Here is a 20,914-nt window from a genome sequence, read left to right as displayed (position 1 = left end):
AAACCAAGAAAAAAACAAGATGTTTTTATTGTTTTGGCCATTTTAGTAGCGTGGGCACCTCAGAAAGTGAAAAAGGTTGGGAACCACTGCTTTATACTATAAAAATGTTAGAAAGAAATATTGTTTTAAGAACTTTTGACTAAATGGTTCTTTGGAGAACCAAATATGACCACAAATCCAATCTAAAGTAGCATGGTTGTATTTGTAGCAAAAGCCAAAAATACATAGGCATGTCTGAATCCAATGTTAAGGTTTACTTCCTGACTCCTGAGATACCTCCATTGTTCTGTCCCACAATTCTATGCGTGTACAATGAGAATGTAATTGGTTGAACAGGGTCGAGTTCGAAAAAATAAAATGGCTGTCAAGGAAGCGACTGGAGCTCAAATTTAGTGTAAATAAATGTATATTTTCACTTTTTACACCTTTTACTTGCCTTTCTAGCGAGAAATTAGTATTGTAGTTTTCAAATATGTGATTAGTTGTCATAAAGGTGCTCTCTGTTAATATTTCAAAACACACTGCCTATGAAGTGTGTCTGAAAGCGTTTTATGTAGGGCTGTCACGATTATGAAATTTGGCGGACAGTTAATTGGCTAATAAATTGTGACGATTATAAGGATTAATAGTCTGATTTATTGCTTTGACATTTAATTCTCATCAATTTTTTTTATTATTATTTGAAATAAATCTTTTGCAAGGTTTACCTGCCAGTAAATATTAATATACATAACACATATTTAAAAGTAATTATTTAATGTATATATCTTTCAAAAACTGAAAATTCTTCATAAGAAATAAACACAATAAAATGGCAGAAAAATAACTGAAAATAAAAATGCAATCAAAATAAACTGACTATAAATGAACAGGCCTTAAATAAATAGTAGCCAATCCTAATAAAGTCAATTCCTTACAGATCCTTAAAGGGACAGTTCACCCAAAAATGAAACTTCTATCATCATTTACTTATCCTCATTTTGTTCTAAACCTGTATGCATTTCTTTTTACTGATGAATACAAAAGAAGAGAAATGATGGTAAACACACAGCAGATAGTGTCAATTGACTTCCATAGTAGGTAAAAAATATTTTGGAAATATTGTGATAAATGATAAAGAAAATATTTTGATAAATGATGGAAACCACACAGTTGACGGTACCCATTAAATTCCATCATTTTTATTCCTACTATGAAAGTCAATGGACACTATCTGCTGTGTGCTTACCATCGTTTCTCTTCTTTTGTATTCATCAGAAAAAAGAAATTCATTCAGGTTTAAAACAACATGAAGATGAGTAAATGATGACTGAACTATCCCTTTAAGAATAGCATCCTTCACTTCCCTAAATCCGGAATTGCTGTTTTGGAAATGTATGTTTTACCTGGCAGTTCATACTACTAATCAAAGTTTTGCAGCATTTCTATAAATGCATTTTTTTCCACTGTATTAAATGGCTTTGCAATGTACAGTATGTAAATGTCAGTTAAGGAGCGCCATCTGATACAGTCTCGTTTATACAGGCGCTGCAGCTCCCCTTGTGTTTTTTAAAGAGATGTGCAATCATTGCGGTGATCAGAAATCATCACGATGAGGTCGAGCAATCAAGATGAGATGATTATTTACTCATTGTGACAGCCCTAGTTTCATGCCTCCGAAGTCATTGCCTCATGAGGCAGCGAGGCAACAAGTCACTGCCTTAGTTTTCACACGCAGCCATTGTATGGGTCAAAATTATCGATTTTCTTTTATACCAAAAATAATTAAGACAGAGATCTCCAACATGTTGCCCGCATAGAGTCTGTGAGTTGCCCGCCAAAGCATATTATATTAATTGCCTAAATTTTAATATTCATTACACATTTTTTATATTAGCTTGGCTTCTTTAATGTATGTTAACATTTTAAACACTGATAAAACATATCAACAAGTAAAACAAAAAAGTTCTGAATATATAAAAAGCTCTCCAGATTCTATCCATTGGAGTAGCTCTTGCTCACAGAAAGGTTGGAGACCCCTGCATTAGGATATTAAGTAAAGATCATGTTCCATAAAAATATTTTCTGAATTTCCTACCGTAAATATATAAAAACTTTCTTTTTGGAAGTGGATGCAGTTGCTAGAGACTTCTTGGACACTTTAAAAGGCGATTTTCTCAATATTTAAATTTTTACTTACAAAACCACACAACAAAGAAAAGCTTATTTATTCACCCTTATTACTGGTTTTGTGGACCATGGTCAGAAATCTGGTTCTTCTATGACAACGTTGTGAAGAACAGCTTTATTTTTAAGATTGTAAACATTAGTATCCAAACAATAGCATCTGAATGCTTCACACTTTTCCTGATTTAAGACGTTGTAAATCTGAGACGAGCATCTCTTCTCTCACCTGTGAACTTTCCCTCCATAGAAGGGTTTAGTGTGGAATGTGACAGTGGCAGAGTATCCGCTTTTAGCGCAGGCGATGGAAACTTTTCCACCCAATTCCACCCAGGGCACTGTGAGGATGGAGCGGGCGTATGCGGAGGGCAGGGTGAACACGTACTCCTCATCGTGATCCAAGAGATGTAACACCCCTAACACACATAAATACACACACAGATCAGAGCTCGGCAAAACAGACTCACCAAGAATCAATGATACAGTATGCTTTACCTGCTGAGCTTATACAACCAATCAATAAAAGCCAAACAGAATATTGATAACAGGTTTGATGCACATTGCTCCCTGTGCTGCAAACGCTCTTGAATGCTTGCCCTTAATAGGAAATTCAACAAGAAGTGTTTTGCTGGATGTTTTGGAAATGACAAAAATAGTAGAAAGTTAACAGAGCAAAGAGATTGTAGTACAAATTCTCAATCAAGTCCAGACTAGTCGAATATCTTAAAGCAATGCCCATATGCCAGTATTGTATTGTTAACTGTATAGAGTTGTATAACTCAGATGGCAACTAACCAGCACATAGATGAGTATGTTCAGCTCTCTCAGTGGACCTGGCCCATTTTTCCAAGTTACATAATGGACAGCTGTCTAATGACTAAATCTCAGTGAGCATTCAGCCGGCATGACAACAGCACATCTGGTTGTCAGAGAAGAGAGTTAAGAAATTGGTTGAGGGGTATCTTTGCCCAGCCTTGGCCCTCTGCCCCATAAGGGTCAATGGGCCAAAAGCCGTTTGAGCAGTGTGTGGTGAGAATGCAGAGGTCAGCATTTTTCTAGAGGAGAGATGAATTAATTGAATCTGCACCACATGGACACATGAGGAAACAGAGCAGACACAGTTAATTCGGTGGCGGGGACATTCACTAAAGTTGCATTGAGGCTAGCAGCGAATAGCAGCAGCAGAGCAACGCGATCTCATTCATTTCAATGGAAGCATGGCGACAGGGACCGTTGGCGACCAGATGGGGCGTGTCCAGTTGTGAGACAAAGTTGAGAAAAGTTTAACTTTATGCAATTGATGATCATTTTAAACACTCACTTTAACATTTGCAGGAGAGAAACTGCAAAAATCGGTCTTAGTTTTTGCATTTTCCTTACTTTACTCTTAGGAGGCGTGCACCAATGCTTTAAAATGCCTGTTTTTCAGCCGACTGCCAGTTTTCTTCAGCTGAGCGCTTTGGTTGCAATGATACTTCTGCTTTGTTTATCAGTTGTTTTACTATGCGCCGGTTGGTTGTTGTGATGTTTATGCCACCCCTCCTCTACTGTGATTGGACAGCCGTGTGAGAATTGACATTGACGAGCTGAGCTTTTTACCCAAATATTTTTGAAAAAACAACATTGAAAACAATAGGCTTGATGCCCAGCTGCACCACCTCCCGAACTCCAGCCAGCCTCCTGCCCCCTGTCTGCCATTATTGGACAAACGGAGTAATCCACGTGTGTCTGATTATTGTTGTTGTGACTACTGAAGTCAAGCACACCTGGATTAATCAGTTTGTTTGTGACTAATGAGGTCAGGCACACATCGATTTATCAGTTTGTAAAATAATGGCAGACTGGAAACAAGGAGCTGGCCGAAGCCCAGGAAGCAGTGCAGCTGGGCATAAAGCCCATTCAAAACATACGCCAGCGTAAAAGCTTTGGTGTGCACGCCCCCTTACTCTGGAAGAGAAGCAAATGACCTCAACCAGGGCCCTTAACTTAGTTTTCGTGGGGATTGGGGAAAGCAATGACAAGTTTTTAATACATGATTAATGAACATGTGTACACTTGACACTTCAACCCTCAATGTTCAAATCCACTCTCTTTACCTCGTGTTTGTTTTAGTTTCAAAAGTCCAACCTGGATTCATAGCTGGTGTTTTATAGCCAGTGAAGATCTCTGAGCAAGATGGATGCTAAAATAAAGTTATCTTTACTTAACATAAGTGCATTTTCATTTTCAAACATTACTTTTACATCCACACGGCCCTCGAGACTACTCCAGGTAAAAATAAAGTACCTAATACTTGAATGTACTGAAAATATTCTTAACCTCCTTAGACCCGAGCTTTGGTTTGTCTTTTTTTCAGATTTCTTCCAGCTATTTGGAGTTAGGAAGGACCCATAAATATAATAACCAAATATTTTTCTTTGAACATGAAGCAGTGTAATTGTCCACATTTGTGTACAACAAGTTCCAGTTACACAGAATTAAATATTATAATGCAAACAACAAAAAAATGTGATGTCCATGTGAGTGGACACACCAGGTCTTAGGAGGTAAAACAACATCCAGTACATTTGTAGTACATTTCTATTTTTTGAGCAAAATGAAAGTGTTGCCGTTATAAACTACAAATATACGAATAAAAGTGCAGTTCTAATTCAGTGCAGTTGAAAAACTATACTACAGTGTTTCTCAAACTGGGGTCCGGGGCCCCCAGGGGGGCCACGAGATGGTGCCGGGGGGCCCCAGTTTTATGACATTTTTATAAAATACATTAATTTATCATGAATTCTGTGAAATTAAACCTAAAAAAATAAGGCACCACCACTACTTTGTATAATTTAATGTTTTGTTTAATTAAAATGTGAAGTTTTAGAACTGTTTTTTTTGTGATAAATTTTCTTTGGGGGGCCGCGAAGGAATGCACCGTACACAAAGGGGGGAAAAGTTTAAGAAACCACTGCTATACTAAATATTAGTAATTAGTAATAAAGTCCCCATGAAATCAAAACTGACAATTCTTATTTTTAAATCTACTATTGCAGTGCTTATTATAAACAATTTATCCATGTAAAAAAAACATGTGCACTCATAAACAATCTGAAAATGTACTTCTGCCCTCTTGATCATTTTCTGACGAGGTCGGCTAAATGGCTTAGGCGGGAGCATCAGTTAACTCCGCCCCCTCCAACTGTCCGTCTACTTCGAATTCCATTTCTGAATGAAACGCCTACTTCTCTATATCCAATCAAACAAGCAACACCCGCTATATTCCTAGTGTGATATTCCGTCACAATGAGTTCCGGTTATAATAGGGGACTTTAAATAAATTTTTAGTGTATTGAAATAAATGATGTGTCAAAGTTGAGTACACTTGCTACTAAGTACCAAATACAATTAATTTGTATTTTAAGTACAAAACTAGTGTGTGAAAATAGTACATTTTAAAAAAAAAAGTGTATTTTAGTGCACTTTTTTCACCTGCAACAAGGAAAAACTGATATACTCGCTTAATAGATGTTTCTGGTGTTATTATGAATGATTCAAATCTCATGTAAAAGTAATTATTTGTTTTGAAAAAAATTATTTCAGTTTATATTAGACTAGAAGGAATTAACATTTTGACCCATAATCCCTTAAATTACTCTAAACGTTCTCCTGTTCTTATTAATACCGAGCGCATTACTCGAGAGGATTACTGCAAGCCAATTTATAAGCAATTAAAAAGTCCCAGCTGACCATACAATACAATTGACTAGCACCACCCTGCATGATCATCCAATTAACAGAGCAGAATTAAGGAAATTACAACATAAATGTAAAGAAATGTAAAGAAACAAAAAAAGATTTGTTTTGTTTGAGAGAGACAAATAGAGTTAAAATAAAAGCACCAGTAAGTATCACAGGCCCTGAGGGGAACACAGGCCCATCTAACCACAATCAGCTGATCTGGAAACAGTGTTCTTTATACGGACAACTGAATGGTCTGGGGAAAAACAGTTTCAGCTAAATGAGCAACGAAAACAGTTATGAAGAAAACTAAGTCATCATAACCAACAAGTGATTGCATAAACAAAACAACTTTATGAAGCCATTTAAACTTTTAGTCTATCTAAAAAATAAACGTAACGTGATGAAAACGCTATAAGAAACATTACACTAAAGGGAAACAGGGGAAACAGACTTTGACAGAACACTGAATCCATAAAAATCACAGTTTAACGCTAAAACACTTCACACCGGTAGTGCAGAGCTGTCACTTTCTGCCACCAGTTAGGCTCCGCCCACAAAAAAATGTCATCTCTGTTTGCAAACACGCAAATAGTCTACAAGATACAGATTAAAAAGATTATGAATGGGCAACATTTTTTCCTTCAATCGGCTAAAGCCAAAATTTTACTGTCATTAAATGTGATAGAAATATTATTTCCTGTGGGATATAATAGTCCTGAAATTATGACAGAATTTAATTTTTTTGGGTAAACTATCACTTTAATCTGAGTTTTGTGACAGTTTTTTGTCATGCTACGTATCACATTGTTAAATTTCGTAACATAACACAAATTTGGAAAAGTACATTGATGTTAAAAATGTGGAGACACAACATCAAACTCACCTTCTCCCACCATTGACACTCCAATAGACATCCCCATAAACTTGCTTTTAGTCCAGACATGGGTGTTAACACATATCCGGCGTTCCTTACACTCACAGTAGAACCCAGAGACGGGAGGGTGGTGGGACACCTGCTCGGCCACAAAATGTAGCCGGTAAGATCCAACACCCTCTGTGGAGGAAGTTTGGACAGAGGGGGCGACCGCAGGGGCCGGGCTTGAGCCTGTAGTCCTGAGGGGTCGCACTTTGTCTCGCGGTACGTCCCATATGCAGTGGAAGTTCTCCCCCAGAATGGGATTGTAAGGCTTCTTGGCCACAGCACCCTTGCGACCTTCGTGAAAGGCGGTCAGGTAGTATTCCACAAATCGGATGATGCGCTCCTCGGCCGTGGTTCCGGATGTGATGGCCAAGAACATGTCCGGATGGGCCATGAAGTTGGCGTACATCTCCAAAAGCGAGCGCTTCTCTAAAATAAATGTTGGCAAAACCACCTGGAAAAAGAATAATAGAGGTCTAAACAACTGGTAATCCAATCACAAGTGTACTGCATTCAAATTTTGTATTGCTGGATTTCTTATACCGTATGATAAATGACTTGTAAATGTAGTACTACATTAAATCACCTGCGTGCATCCCTTCATTAATAAATTTCCATTAGTTTAACATCATCATGTAATGCCTTGAGACGGTTTAATGATATAGCTATTATCTTCTCTTTGCGATACAGGCTCTGTAGATCAATGCTCTGTTTATTCCCTGAGACCCTCACAGATATACACACATATTATAACAGACTGTAACATCTCAGTACGACAATCCATTTATCATATTAGAACAATAATATCACACTTCTAATATCATGTCACGCTTGAACTGGTCAATTAAAATCATAACCTAGAAAATGAACAGGAACACGTAATCAGATAATGTATCCTGTTAACATAAAGTATAATTTCACAGAGCTATAATAGTGTTAATAACATGTCTCTTATTACAATCATTTTAAAATCTCAACCTCTGGGCCAGACAGGACGATGTATTAGCATGCAAGACTTTACTTAGGTGTTGCATAGAAAGAAGTATGAGATCCACGCTTTTTTTGCATAAATCTGTTAATCAACCTCAGTACTCAAAACTACCAAATGTTAAGAAAAATTCTATGATTTTAATTCTTTAAGTGCCAAGTTCATAAGTGATGTTCAATTCAATTCAATTGAATTTTATTTATATAGCGCTTTTCACAATAGTTAATTGTTTCAAAGCAGCTTTACATTAATAGAAGCAGTGAAAAGCACAGAAAAATGACAGATAGCACAACATAATACACGATAGCATAAGCAGTCAATTTTGCTGCGGCTATGACTCGACATTATAAGCGAGCGTATTACTAATGTAACGTCTAAAAGAGGAAGCTAAAGTAAGCCCAAGAAGGATGCCTCCCCGGGGTAAAAAACCCCCTAGGAGAAAAAACCCGGGCTTTTTAGCCGAGGAAATAAAAAAAGTCCAAGGAGGGAAAAACCCTTGGGAGATATATACACACCAGGATGTCACTGATTTGGGGAAAAAACACAAAATGACAGATTTTCAATATAAAAAGTTATTGTGGACTCGACTGGATTTTTTTCACCTTTTTCACAGTCTTGGGTATGTCAACGATTAGTAAAAACATAGCTTAATTTCTGGCTTGTACATTGAGTTATATGGAGTATAACAGCATATTTGTGCGTGTGTGTGTGTAGGATTAGTATTAAGGAGCACCTCCCTCATGCACCAGTTGCTACTGCACTGGTGAGAGAGATTCAGAAGAGTTTCGTTTGATTTAGTGGCGTTTTTTGCCACGAAAAACCTGAAAGGGTAGTAAATTTCCCCACGGCATATTGTTTAGTTTTTGAAAAATTTCAAAAAAAATTCTCAAAATAGGTATCAATATAAGATTTGTCATCAAAATCATTTAAATTGCTGAAACACAGAGAAAGTTGTGGCCAAATTAAGACTTAAATAAAAATGGCCTCAACAGCCCATAAGGGTTAATAATAAGTATTTACTAGAAGTATTATTATTGGTACTATTAGTATTAAGTATTTAATATTACAGTATTATTTACTTTAGTAATGCACTATATTAATGTGCATATAGGTCAGTGGTAGAGCATTGTGTTAGCTACACAAAAGATTATGGGTTTGAACCCAGGGAACACAAATACTGATTAAAAAAATGTATAGGGCCTACTTCAATGCACTGTAAGTCACTTTAGATAAAAGTGTCTGCCAAATGCAAAAATGTAATTGTAAATACTTTAAATAATAACAAATACATTTTTACGAAATGAACATTTCCCTGAAGGTCCTGAAAGGAAGGTTTTGTTAAATGTCATCTGATAATAATTATGTATCCGAACTATAGCTAAATAACCCAAACACATACAATGTAGTGTTTGCCATCTGTGTGTATTGGTATGCGAAACAGTGAGTGTATGATAATGAAAATGTCTAAATGCAAAGACTGAGAAAAATGTTGTTCTTGTTTTTGGAGCTCTACTGCGGATATTTCTGTTGTGAAAATGTTGTTTATTCCTTGACCAACACATTACTGTTGAAAAGAGAAACAGATGCTTGCTGTCAGTGGGATAGGTAATATGTGTGAATACCCGTGTGAGGTCCATGCCGAGTTTAAGCTGAGATAACAGATGTAGTATGATGCTCCTCTGGTCATCCAATACTCCAAGGTCTTCCTCTTCATTGTCTTCTGAGTCTGTGACCTCCTCGCTGGAGTCCACTGAGTCTGGACTGGAGTTCTGCACACAAAGATTGTTTTATTAATACACGGCTCATTGAAATGCTTGATTCTGATTGGCCAGATTTGTTGTTCCCAGATAACAATCACTAAAAACACATGATAACCCGGTTGCAAATTATTTTGACAGGTACAGTTTAATATTACACAAAAATGTAATATAAATGTCTTTTTATAACATATATGACATATAATTACAAATTATTAAACCAAATGGTGTGTTCGTGACATTTGAATGTCTTGTCTTATCTCGCAAAATATCTGCATTTGTAAAAAAATGGCTAATAAAATATTTTAAATCAATGTGTCATGTTTCTTACTTTACTTACGAGGTAAATTAATAACCATGTAATAAGTAGGATAATGCAATGTAATGTAAAATTACAGGAAAAAAAAATATTTTTGTATCACATAAAATTTCTGTCATTTATTGTGCCCGTTATTTTACGGTATTTTTACGGCACCTCACGTGCCAGAATTTTTATTTCTGCGATAACAACCAACTGCCTATACATATACATATCACTTAAATCTGTGTATTATTTATTTATTTATTAATTAACGCCATTCCAGAATATATGGCTATATTAAGCCACTGTGGATAAAAGCGCTGCCAAATACATACAAGTAAATTGATATTATTATATAAAATATTGTATTTGTTTATATAATATTATTATCAACACTCCTGTATATAAAAATGGCTGATGCTTATTGGCTACATAGCAACTGCGTCCAGTTTTGAGTGGCAATGTAGTTGACTCCTGCAATCACTCATGCAAAAATGTTACATTGTTCCTTATGCATAATGTAAAGAAGTGATCCAGAAGTGCCTGCCCCAAAGCATCAGAAGAAGTGAATAAAAGCCTCCCTTCCACTTCTGTTGACAGACGAGTGAAGATCACGTGACCTTCCCTCACTGGATCGCTCTATTTCTTTTACAGTGCACACAAATGTAACACAGGGGGAACAGATGGGACATAAATAGGTAACAATATAATTGGACAGTTAAGTAAAACAGCCAGGTTTTGTAGCCTTGCGGTAATCCCCAAGGTAAAGCTTAAGACCAGGCACCTATTACTATTTCATTAGATTCTCTTGTGAACCACTAATCATATTCTTCCCTTCTTGCTTATTCCCTCTCAGTGATGAAAAGGGACTAATATGTTCCCGGAAAAGGTATAGCAGCTCAGCGAGCCGAACGGGACGTCCCCATTTCGAGCTTCAGCGATCCATCTGAATATTTCATTAAACAAGACCAGTGCATTTCTCCCTCGCTCCACGACACCACAGGCATCACGGTTTAAATAAACACATGCGAATGAGGTCACATTCAAGGTCATACATGGAGTGGGCAAAAATCAATAAAAATGCCCACGAATGCATAATCAATATGAAACACAATGTTCCACACTGTCATGTAATTCAGTCTGATGTACGCACAGTGAAAGGTTCAGGCCTCATGTGATATGCAAAGGATCAATTCAAAGTCACATGAAAAAATATTTAGAGCCCCAGTGGATGCTTATTTGCATTATTTTGTTTTTGTTGCTCCGTTGATGGGTGACTAACGTAATTAGCAAAGAATCGGATGGAAGACGGTTATGCAAATCAAAGCCAATTAAGCACACAGATTTTAAAAGGGTACATGTTGTGGCCAGTTTTACAAAATGTAATATATGTCTCAGGTGTGCATAGAAAGTGTCCCACAGATACCCCACAGATAATTTGTTATATCATGTCAAAATTTTGGTGTACCTTTACATGAAAATGAGCCGCCCTCACTCCTGTACCAATAGACAGTGAGCGCTTTGAGTTAAAATAAATCAGATTCCTGTGAATACAGTCTGGGACAATGGTATCTTTAGCCACATTAGCACTAAAACGTGCTAACAAACACATTTAGAAAACCTTTTAGGTAAAATTAACCAGTAAATCACTGGTCATGGGAGGGGCTTTGTTTGTGTGACATCACATTAACAAGAGAATCAAAACAGCTTGTGTAATGAGATTGCTTTGGTTTAAATTGAGGATTTGTTATTGTAGGGTTGTTCACATGGCCAACACACATTTATGTCCAAACACCTTGTAAAAGTGGATTTTGCATAATATGTGCCCTTTAAGGACGCAGTAAAATGGAAAGGCAGAAGACTACCTGACCTGCACTTGAAGTGTTTCTTCTTTACTTGACACTGCATGTTACACTTTGTGGAGAGCAGGAAATTTAAGATTCACACTGCATTTGCATTCATGCATCTGGCAGATACTTTTATCCAAAGTGACTTATAGTGCATTAAAGGAGTATTTTTTTATGTGTGTTGCCTTGAAAATTAACCTATGATCTAGCATCATGTACCAAATAAGCTACAGGAACATACCTAAACAAATAAATAAAACCATAGGTTGTCTCCTTCGGCTCAGTTTATACTAACATGGCTTATACATACTCTATCCAAAACTTACGAAAGAGCAAAATCTGGGAAATAAAATTTCCCTGTGAATACAGTCCCAAGTGGAAGCTGTTGAAAATGCTTCATAAACACTTCCACAAAAACATTTCCAGCATGAGCCAAGAAAAACATTCCAACAATAAATTAAGTTTCTAACTTTCCTCTCTCCCACCAGCATTCCAAAAAGTCACCCCTCCTCTCGGAACATCCTACCCCAAGATCAGGGGTTAACATGCGTCCCTTATAAGGAAGAAAGATCTCAAACTTACATTCATTTCGGGGTTGGTACAGAAATTGTCTTCTGAGTGTTCATCTCCAAGCTTAACTATGGTGGTATCCACAAAAGTCTACTTCACGATTTCGCACTAAAACTCTGACATACTTATCTCGCTGCCCAGCTGTCCCTGAACCGAGGAAAACCTGCCCCCTCCTACTCTGCCAGCCTCTCTCTCTCTCTCTCTCTCTCTCTCTCTCTCTCTCTCAGTCACACTGCTGCTGTCTGGACTTGCCACAGACTGCATGCAAAATTCCAAGTGGACTTCATAAGGTTTGTTGAGGGGAATCCATAAAAGATGCAAAGACTGACAGAAGGAGAGATGAGCAGATCACGACCATTGAGAAGATTAAATATAAGATCCTCAATTTGTCAAAGCTCCTCCCACCGCATTTACATTTACACTGATTTTGCTCACCCTTATGGTGATGAAAGCAACAGTGTGTGACCAATAAAATAGCATAGACGTTTCGGCGGTAACAACATAAACAAGCAGCTTTTGTGGACCAGACTTAATTTCCGGTAGATTTCCGCATAGAACCAACAACAATAGAGACCCTCTAGATTACTTCTGATAACAAGCAAAATAAATAACCAGTAAATTACCTTAGTTCAAACCACAGCTAAAGCTTATCAACCGTTACACTGAGCTTTTATTACTGTGTAATATTAATCTATACACTGTATCCTTAACAGTTGCCTGGTTGCCAAAGTGCTAAACCTCCTTTGCACAGCAGTGATATACACAAAATACTTCTTAAATATCTACATGCGTGCATATTTATTTATACATAATTATTATACTTTGGATAAAAGTATCTGCCAAATGCATGAAGGCAAATGCAGTGTGAACACAATTTAAATAGTTTTAGCATATTTGCACCGATAGGATTTTTTTTGGGCCGATACCGATTTAAACAGAGAACTTCTGGCCGAAGCCGATATTAAACACTTGTATACAGTTGGTCTATTTGCTAGTTTATTTTTGCATCAAATTATTTTTACTGAACATGGATTGGATCTAATTAACATTCAACTGACCATATAAATATTGCTACTTCAAAAAAAGTTGGACTTCTTTTCCCCCACTAAAGTGCAGTTTGTTTCTTTTATTGTCCAAGACATTTGAGCCAGCTAAACAAAGGTATTCTGTCAGTGCTTAAGTATAGTGGACACCAGAACATTAAATAATTTTAATTGAACAACATGCAACTCATTGCCTTTATGAGGTTAATTAATAAACAATCGGTATCGGCCTCTCGTGCTATTGCCGATATGCCGATGGTTTCAAATTCATCAAAAATCGGCCGATAAATATTGGCGGCTGATATATCGGTGCATCACTAATATATACTGTAAGTAATATATTTGTTTTTATCTATTTTACATAAATATTACTGTGACAGCTGCAGAGCTCTCTGTTGGAACATGGTAACTACATCAGCGTTCAAATTCACAGTGGACTATTTAGCAAATTGCTGTATAGGGAATAGGATGTCAATGAAGTGAGCGAATTCGGAAATTCGGTTCTATCATTTCTGAATGGTAACAAGTAATGCCAAATCAATGGAAGCTTATTTTGCAAATTTGGTCAAAATTATTATCTGTGGTAAGATAATTTTACCATAATATTTGAATTACTGTGTGAACTGCACTTTATTGTTATATTACTCAATGCTGCACACTGAAGGTTATGTAAAGCCATTCAGCTTTTCCAAGCTTTCATTCCTAGTCAAACATGCAATATTTGAGCCAAAAATAGAGATCCTCCTTCACACATCTCTATTACTCACTGGCAACTCAGTCTCTTATACCAAGCAACATACTGACACTAACCTGCATTGGAACCAAGAGCAGCTTGTGAAATAGATGCAAACACACCTTTTGGGCAAAATATGACATTATTGTATTTTGAATGGTAAAATGAAATGGATTGTATTTCAATAAAAAGAGTTTATGGTGTGTTCGACTAGGCTTTTATTTATTTTTAAGAATTTCAGTCAAATATAAAAACATTTATTGGTGACAAAACTGCTGTATGGATAGAATTTATTTAAACACATATAAATGCATTCAAGCAAAAAATCACATTAAGAAAATGAATCACACGTGATTCTGATGATGTATTTAATCCACATGTAATCATATGATCCACATGTGACTACAGCATAGAAATCTCTTAAATCCAATGTACGTACGGCATTGTTCCTATAATACAAGTGTACTGCTTACTTCATACTGCATATTATTTTTGAAAAGTTATATGCTAAACATTGTGCATTATGCAATACATGTTTTAAACAGCAGTATACTCCATTACTAAATGTCCTTATTGTGTGGCATCTGCTCTTGCGCATAATAGTGCTGCATATTTTGGCAACCAAACCAGGTTATTAGTATTTAGATACTGTAATATAGCTATTTTGCAGGCAGTAATGGCGAAAACCACGAGTGATGAGCCTACTATAGACTCCACAATCTCAGACCACTCTTTGCTCTAAAACAACATCATGTGCTTTATGTGTTGAACAGTGCTTCAGAAATAAACTTCAATTGCAGCTCAGGCTCCAGGCTATACCTCACAGATGCTTTTATACAGAATGCAATTACCTGCACTAGAAAAAAATCAAAGTGGGACATGCTTTGAGTTCACTCTCTTGAGTGTAACATGCACATACATGTACACTCCTGACAGATAATCCTGAGAAATGCTACAGGAATAAGATACTTGAAATAGTAACTTCTTCAAGTCAGCTGATGGTTCTTGGTCAGGTGCAGGCACGTGCACACATAGACATCAAAGGGGGCTTGAGCACCTGCCCTTTTTATTCCTAGAGAGAAAGTGCCCTTTTTTTCTGGGGTGTTTTAAAAAATAATAATAATATGATCTTTATTCATATAACAACTGATGTCTGTCTGTTTCTTGTGTTTTTTCTTGTTGCTTATTTAATTTAACATGAATTTATTCAGGAATCATTTAAATCTGATTTAAACTCTTATATAAAGAAAAATAGCGCTATTTTTTGCACACAAACGGTTAACAAATGAGTCCCGCCTCCAAAATTCACATCGCTAATATGATTGGCTTTACCTTTCCTTAGTCCCGCCTCTCTAACTCTCTAACGCTTTATGATTGGCTTGACTACACTCGTGCTGCATCATTCGCGCTTCAAGCGCCAAATCTCAGCCTGAACGAGACGCGATGTGCATGATTGCAGGCAGCTACCGGTAAGTGTGTGAGGAAGAAAGCATTCTTATATTAACAGTTTTATGCACAAAATATGGGACACGTTATTACACAAAACGATTCAGGGACATTGTTTTCCATGGCAATCCCATATTAAGCTGAAGGGTTACAAACTTGTAACAGTATAGTGTATGTAGTTTAAACAGACTGCTCATAAAATAATAAAAGCACAAACAATAAAATAATTGCTAACTGCAGTAGTAAGCTTTTTTGTTTGCGTTTTTTGCAATGTCTGTTAAATAAGTATAATGTGTTATACTGGAGTGCTGGAGTAGATTGGGAAGAAATCTGATGGTTCAGTATTTTACTTGCCCAGTCAGAATTTTCACTGACATCACAAAAAAGTAAAATATAAAATACAAATAAAATAGGCCTAATCTATATTTGTTGTTTTTGACATGTGTAACCCTAATAAATATGAAACCTAAGATTAAAGGTGCCATAGGAGGTGTTGCCATAATATGTTAAATTGTTCTTTGACAATTACATAGAAGGTATGTTGCTTTATTAAGTGCAAAAATTATACAGAAACGTTTTTACATGTCTATTTACAACCCTAGAATTTGTCATTTTAATTAAATGGTCTATTTTTGCCCTATTTGAAAGGGTCATGAATAATAATGTTGAGCTCTGCTCTGATTGCTCTGCTCTGAGGCTCATGCCAGAAGCTCACATTAGTAAACAGACCTTATACTGTATTTTGAGCCCTTATCAGACAAAAATATGTTTTGAGTAACAACTAATCAGCTAAACGCTAGCATATGATATAGCATTTATTGGCATGTAGCACTAACTCAGCAGTCACAACTCTGTTATTAGCATTTTAACAAATTTGTAATTAATGTGTAATTTAATGTTTTCAAAACATGCACATTGTGTAATGGCTTACTTTGCTGCTCTATAAACCTAGACTACTAAGGAGACCATGGTGTCTGTGTGAACTGATTATTTTGTAGACATCTTTTGAAAATTAAACAATTGCGTGAGTTTGAGGAAGATAAAATTAATTAACTTTTTAAATATTTTTTTAAAAGGAAGTCAGAATTGTGTTAATATATATACTTTTTGTTTAAAAAAAATATACATAATTATGAAAGGTGCCCTTTATTTCACTTGAGCCCCTGCCCCTCAAAATGTCTGTGCACGTCCCTGGTCAGGTGACCTGACGTCACACAGCAATGCAGTGTATTTTAAAAAGCATCACCTTCATGAATAATTAATCCATGTTAGCCGGTCTTCAGGGAGGAGTTTAATGGGAACGCTTTTATGCACTACGGATGGGATGAGTCAAAACCTTTAATGAACTATAACGTGATAATTTCCCTGAATGTTTACCTCAAGAACATAACAGTTCAAATGAATTTTAAAAATTACTATTTAGGAGCACATGAACTGAACAAAAACAAGATATGTGATAGTGCTCCTCTACACAACAATAAATCTGCCTCAGGTGTCACCAAACACAGTGTTTAGCTGACAACTATAAAGTGTCCTTTCCATTTTCAAACATTAATATTCAAAGCATCCCTGTTTTGATTGTGAAATTACATTTAGCACCCAAAAGTAACAGGGACAGATGTTTTCCTTCCAAGCACACAAACACTTCACTCCAGGGACAAAGTAACACACACAGAAACTCAACAAGCATCTACACCTCTGTCAAACCTCTGGGGTCTGTTTGCTTGATGGGTCCAATTTCACAGCTCAACTGTGAACTTCAGCAGCTGTCATACGAGACAGTATTGCCAAAAGATAGTACTGCATTAGCCCACAACAACAAAAAAAAAATATAAGTTGTCCATTCCCCATCTCTGTGTTTACAAAGAAAAGTAAGATGCAGGTAGTGCAAAACGAATAGCCCCCTTGAAATGCACATCTTTGTTTGATATTGATGTAATGTCCCACTGAAAGAGGAAGTTAGGTCGAGACATATCGAGTGGGAAACTTAAATGCAGAAAGATGTCATAAGAATGTGAATCTTTTAATATTTTTGTGTAATTTCTCATTTACCTCCCCCTGGCTTTATGTATGTTAACTGTTCATTGTATTGTTGTGTTATTTTGACTGTCTACCTTGGTCTTATGTAAATTGAATTCATTATAAAAAATAAAGAAATAATAAAAAAAAAGAATGATGTCATAAGAGACTTCGAGAGACTGCGCTTTGAATGCCTTTATATAAGAAAATAAAATTATTTCATAGGGAACTAAAGTTAAATAGTAAGATAAAAATGAAGGGAAAAAAACAGAACAGATATAATACTTATTTTAATAACGTAATAAAGAAGTTATATAAATTAAGATACATTAGGAACAAGACAGAAATCTCTCTCTATCACTCTACCTATCTGAAATGGGTCTATTGATAGTCTTATCATTTATATCCAGCTATTTCCTTTTTGTACATTCACACAAACTCCTACTACTGCCAGCTTTATAAAGTCGTGACCACTAGTCGTGACTGAATAACCCTCCATGAGCATTTTCACTGCTTTCCAGCGCCCTCTGCTGCCCATCACGACGTCATTCACACAGACGCTACAGTCAGCCTTGCACAGAAAAAGATAACAATCACACAATCACAGTCCGAATCTGTCATGCATTTAAACACATTTGCGAATGTTTTAATATCACATTCAGAAAGAGACTACAAACACTGCTTTGGCGCTTGGCCAGCTGTGATATGAGAGAAGTTTCCCCTCAAGCACAAAGACAGACTGGTCGCCGTATGACATCAAAGTACCGCGAGAACGAATCGAACTCTGATCGCTCTCGCGGTACTTTGATGTCAACGGTTTGCGCAGCATGAAGTCGAACACATGTTTACTAACTAGTCACACAGCGCAGCTGGTTTACATAATGTTTTACAGTTTGAGCACTTAAAGGAGAGGAGTGCTGAACAAATCGATGAACTGATCAGTTGTTAGCTCTCGCTAAAACATTTCCGTGGATTTTAAACTGTGCTTAACCACCGACCAGACGATTCTAGCTACGCCCCTGACCCATACGGTCCTGTCCTGGATAACGACATCTGAAGCTCATGAATAATATGGCAACTTGCACATTTTTACAAGGTGAGGATATAAAAAAAACGAAATTTAACTAACTGTGACACGTGACAGGTGAAGGTTAAAGTATATGTAATAAAGCTTATGCAACAGTTCCCTCTGGTCCACTAATGCAATTGGACACGTGGCTCTTCAGAAGTGCTGAATCTGATAATGTATAACAGCACCAGAAAGGTTTATTGCTCGTATCACTTCACTTGTAAAACAACAAATGTGCCTAAGACTCTGCAGAGTATTGCATGTTTACACATTTCATTTTTATATTGAGTCATTATATCTTGTGTTCATGTGGTTTAATTGGTAAAGCACTGGGTAAGCAACACAATGGTGGTGGGTTCGATTTCACATAAAGATGAAAGAGACTGAATGCACGGTGAGTCACTTTGTAAATGCATGGCATGCAATGATGTAGATTTGGTTTGAACATTGGGTGGTTGGACTGTCCACATGTTTTTAATCATCGCATGTACCTCCGCTCCGCCCCATCCCCTTCAGAAAGTCAAGCGATATGGATCTTGACAAATGTCAGAAGCACCATGCATACTTTTCTTGAGCCTTATCGTGTGCAAAAGCAAATGTATTCAACCCCTCACCATGTTCTAATTCTCCTTTTTGCAGAGATTGACATAATTTGGATTTGCACTCTTGTATTGTTTGTTATTGCTTCAGTTCACTGTAACCTTATTATGTAACACCGTAATAAAAATATGTCCGGGAAAAAGAAAATATAAGAAAACATAGACTGCACTTCCAGAAAAATGGATCAATCTTAGTGCTTGTAGCCAAGTTGCAGACACTGCGTTTATGATGGAAGTGATGGATGGGGCTCATATGAACTCATCAGAGAAACCGGCTCATGATACATCGGCACATCTCACTATCTGTGCTGGCACAGGTTCATGCAGTCGACACTGATGCCCCGTGTATGCTGCAGTCGATGCTTTATGCCTTTGCTATATTGCTGTCATCAAAGTGTGAACTGCACTTATAGATTTAATAATATGTTAATGTTAAATTAATTAGATATATTATACCGCAGAGTAAACAGCATAGATTCTGTCTGATGCATTCTGGGAAAGCCTCTGTTCATCCTCACGGGGAGTCGACGTAATGACACACGCAATGCAAAATGAATTAGCTCCCTTTAGGCACGCACGCACACACAAATTAACACGCATTTATAGCACACAAACAAACAAACAAACAGATACACTGTGTGGAAACAGCATCCATGGCCTCTCTCCAGAGACATGCAGGCGGATGAAACGGAGACTGGGGGAGAGAAGCTTTCCAAGGGGGGCAGACTGACTCATTCAAGCTCCAGAGGGATTTTGGGTATCCTCAGTCACCCGCCACAGACGCTAAAACTAGAACACGTCCAATTAGCCCTCCTCTTACCCTCCTTCGCTGTAGAAGCCCGGCAGGCGTGCTCACAATAGCGAAGACTCGTTTCGTTTTTAAGAAAGTTTTCAAAGACATGTCTCTACGGGAGACTTTTAAATGAGACAGAGATCGTTCGGATTTTTGGGCACTATCAGATCTCAGTGACAGTTTTACTCTTGGAAGATCATCTCGGTTTACGCATCCCTTGTTTAAAAGTAACAAGCAGGGCGTTACAAAGCTGATAGCTTTATAATGATAAAGATGGATTTAATGATGGCTACATGGCAGGGGTGTTTTTTTGTGAACACAATGTCACTCCTTCACCACTTCTTATATAGAAAATGACATAGGTCCACTATATGGTAAAGAGCTGAACAAAAAATGAGTGAATGAGTAAACACCATGCGTCAGAGAACTGTCGCAGAGATTCGATATAAACATTACACCTGGCTATATGTGGCTTTATGGATTTTACTGTGAAATGGTAAAGTTTACTTTCTTACTGTTTGTCACTTTTGTCATATTTATTGTATTAGTTGATAATAAAAAGAACAAAACAACTGCTTGTCATATTTATTTACTATTATGTAAGGAATAATTGAAGGCAGGCCATTGAATTATGAGAAAATAATGCACACCCAAGGTGGTAATGCGGCGTGACGCAAAGTGGACTGCTGTTACACCTTGGGTGTGCATTATTTTCAATTATACCACGTGGCAGTTGAATGCTGTATTCTGATTGGCTGAGAACTTCTCCATGGGTGTTGATTATTTTTCAGTAAACTGCACACCTAACTTTTTACAAATAGACACCAGAGCAATGTTTTGGTAATCGTGGTTTAAGAGGAATAATTGACTCTGGTCCTTTGAATTATGTAAGGAATAATTGACAACGGGCCGTTGAATTATTCGAAAATAATGCACACCCA

The 20,914-nt window shown here is 36.9% G+C and overlaps 1 protein-coding gene across 2 annotated transcripts in view; it reads right to left on the bottom strand.

Annotated features, from left to right (window-relative positions):
- Positions 1 to 20,914, bottom strand: part of osbpl10b (oxysterol binding protein-like 10b) — a 56,098-nt gene that overhangs the window by 5,202 nt on the left and 29,982 nt on the right. For both annotated transcript variants that reach the window (XM_055210862.2, XM_055210863.2), the window contains 3 exons: positions 9,419 to 9,565; positions 6,773 to 7,262; positions 2,393 to 2,579 (listed from right to left, as the gene is read on the bottom strand). In XM_055210862.2, coding sequence (XP_055066837.1) covers positions 2,393 to 2,579; positions 6,773 to 7,262; positions 9,419 to 9,565 — 824 coding nt within the window. The remainder of the gene's footprint in view (positions 1 to 2,392; positions 2,580 to 6,772; positions 7,263 to 9,418; positions 9,566 to 20,914) is intronic.

This window comes from Misgurnus anguillicaudatus, chromosome 10 (genome assembly GCF_027580225.2).
Source record: "Misgurnus anguillicaudatus chromosome 10, ASM2758022v2, whole genome shotgun sequence".
In the NCBI taxonomy this organism is placed as follows: domain Eukaryota; kingdom Metazoa; phylum Chordata; class Actinopteri; order Cypriniformes; family Cobitidae; genus Misgurnus; species Misgurnus anguillicaudatus.
This window is presented reverse-complemented; position numbering and strand designations above follow the sequence as displayed.